At 41.1% G+C, this 2,843-nt stretch overlaps 1 protein-coding gene across 1 annotated transcript; it reads right to left on the bottom strand.

Moving 5' to 3' along the window:
• Positions 1 to 747: 747 nt before the first annotated feature.
• On the bottom strand, positions 748 to 1,182 carry LOC146958116 (uncharacterized). Its single transcript, XM_085751557.1, has one exon. The coding sequence runs from the start codon at positions 1,180 to 1,182 to the stop codon at positions 748 to 750; it is 435 nt and encodes a 144-aa protein (XP_085607683.1).
• Positions 1,183 to 2,843: the final 1,661 nt, after the last annotated feature.

Here is a 2,843-nt window from a genome sequence, read left to right as displayed (position 1 = left end):
AAGGTGTTCGAAGAGGAGCTTTTGAACTCGATCTTGCCGGCCTGCCAACTGACATGTTACGATCGGCAGACCGACATTATCGAGTTCATAAGAACATGTTCTTTGGAGTTAGATCCGCAACATAATGAAGAAGGGCAAGGTGTTTCAAGAGGGTTTCTTTGAGTTAGATCCTGCTGCCTTGCCAAATGACATATTCATCTGGCAGGCAGCAAGATCTAACTCATAGCAACCTCTTGATATTTTTGACTTATCTATGTATCAAGGAGGCATGAAGGAGTATCTATATATTTTTGACAGCATGTTGAAGATCTTCATCATGCCGTCAAATAGAGAGCTAACTCATCCATTTGCGACAGCATGAGAAAGATCATCAGCTTAATGACAAAAATTTGCATGGTTTTCTTTGGTGTGTTTGTGTGTTTTGATGGTATTGAAGGTGAAAACCGGAGAGGATGTATTTATAGAGGTCCTTGGATGTTGTGGACCACATAAACTCTTGGTGCAATGTGGTCCATACAAAAGAATCCTATGCTGAGGCATTCCGGAGTTCGTTTTCCGGAATACACTTACGCCCTATGTTATTCCGAATTTCGTAATCCGAAAAGCATATCTTTGGTTATTTTATCGATTAAATGAACATCTTTGACGTAAATTAAAACATAATGCAACAACTTAATTCAACAATACATAACTAACACGCAATTAAAACAACATAAAACACGCGATTAACTAAAACATAACACATTATCACAGATCATCTAAACTAACTTCTTCCTCCTCTGGTCCCTCCAGCAGAGCCCTGATCTCTTCATAGTTCCTGGGCCGGTGCAAACTTTTCAGAATTTGTTCAGCAAATCTAACCAACGAAGCGTTCAACTCGATCGGTCCTCTAGTGCTGTGCTGACCAAAGACAGAGAACATGGTTCTCACGTCGTCGTCGTTTGTGAGTTTCATCCGGTTGAAGCGAAAAGATCCGGCTGAGTCGGACAATGGACATCGATATTCGACACCGACCACCCTCCTCGTGTCTCTGCGGTTGAGTTGACAGTTGATTTGATCCAGCTCATCCTTCAGCCCGGAGAGGGTGACATCGTCGCGAATATTAAACAGATGGGGTGGTGTTCCACCGTTGTAGTAGACTGCCGCTAGCTTGGTGTTCGGATCAAAGCCAGGGAATTCCATGTTGCAGAGGTATTTGGGCGTTGTAGTTTACTTGTAATGAAAATAGGGACCCCTATTTATAGAGGTATATGGGCGTTGTGGACCACGAATATTTTCTGTGCAATGTGGGACACACAAAAGAATCCAATGTTGAAGCAATCTGGATTTTAAAATCCGAACCAAGCATCACCATACACAGTCCCAAGTTCTCCTTTGGTTCACGCCATGATCGTATCTTTTCGAAATATATAATCCAGAATATATGTGTATTCCGGATTATATATATTCTGAAGTGCACCAGAAGCTTTTGGCCGGTGGTCTGCACCACAAAGAAAACGTTTTTAAAACATTTTGGGCGGTGGTCAAGTTGAAAAACGTGTTTCTACACGTTTTTGGACCGGATTTGACCCCTTCCCCACCTTCTTTTCATCCCCCTCCCCTATAAATAGGCTACATTTCCTGAAAAAATTTCACACCTTCTTCTTTCTCCTCTTCTACAACGATGTGTTTCCATCGTTGGCCTTTCATAGAAAGAGGCCTCTTTGGAAATCCATCAGGGGTCATATGATCGGTCAATAGGGAAGGGGTCAGTCTGGGTGTGAGGTTGGTTTGCCTGGGTGTCATATTGACCATCATGGTCTCTTGTTCCCTAGAGGCCCTTGTGCCCCCTCTGTCTCCCCACCAACACCAAAGCTACTGGTATGTCCCATCAGGAAGCATTGGTTTCTTCTTCCCCGCCATCTTCTTTCCTCCCACCCTCTTTCCTCTCCACCAGTGACTGGAGCCACTCGTATAGCTTATGTAATAAGATAAGATTAGAAATAGTTTTAGGATGTAATAAGCTTAAAAAGCTTGAAAATTATTGTAATGTATTGTTCATATATTAATAAAATGAGTTTTTTTTATTCTTGTGTCTTTTTATTTCTGTCTTTTATTTTATTCGCATTTTATTTTACGAATTGTAAAGCTTAAACTTGCAAAAGTTCTGGTAAAACATTATTCCGGATTTTAAAATCCGGAAAGATCTGCAAAATTCTAACAATCTAATCCGGAAAACGAAATCCGGACCAGGGGCAAAATTGGAAGGAAAAAAAATAGGGCGCGCGAGGAAAGGCATAGGGTGGGAAAAGTAATAGTCTAAACAATATGGATCCCCAAACAATTCATGTTCAGATAAAATTGTCACAATAATCTCAAATAAGAATTTTGCTCTCCACCCAGCAACTTTTACTCGCACCCTGCACTGCTTCCAAATATACCCTTGCGTTAGTTAAGTCACGCAGCGTGACTTAACTAACGCGCGTTGTAAGCAATGTGTGACTTAAGTCTCGCACGTTGTAAGCAATGCGTGACTTAAGTCACGCACGTTGTAAGCCATGCGTGAGTTAAGTCACGCACGTTGGCCGGTGGTCAGAACTGAAGAACAAACGTTTTTTTGGTCTGTGGTCAATGTTTCAACATTCAATCCACACGTTTTCTACCAAATTTTACACGTTTTTTGACCACATTAATGGTATTTACCACATATACTACCATTTCTACCTATAAATACATCTACATATTTCCCTAATTCCTCACACCATCTCACTTTCTCCCCCTCATCACTCTCTCCCTCTATTTCTCTTCTTTCTTCTTTTTCTTTTCAATATTCTCTTTGGGGTAAAAGGTGATCAATTTTCGTC

The sequence above is a fragment of the Medicago sativa genome, chromosome 1 (assembly GCF_051527215.1).
Source record: "Medicago sativa cultivar Bolivia chromosome 1, Bolivia_mono, whole genome shotgun sequence".
Taxonomy (NCBI): Eukaryota; Viridiplantae; Streptophyta; class Magnoliopsida; order Fabales; family Fabaceae; genus Medicago; species Medicago sativa.
The sequence above is the reverse complement of the archived record's forward strand: the minus strand, read 5'-3'. Positions and strand labels throughout refer to the sequence as shown.

Coding starts and splice junctions, on each gene's coding strand:
- LOC146958116 (XM_085751557.1), bottom strand. CDS start 1,182: ATGGAATTCCCTGGCTTTGATCCGAACACCAAGCTAGCGGCAGTCTAC.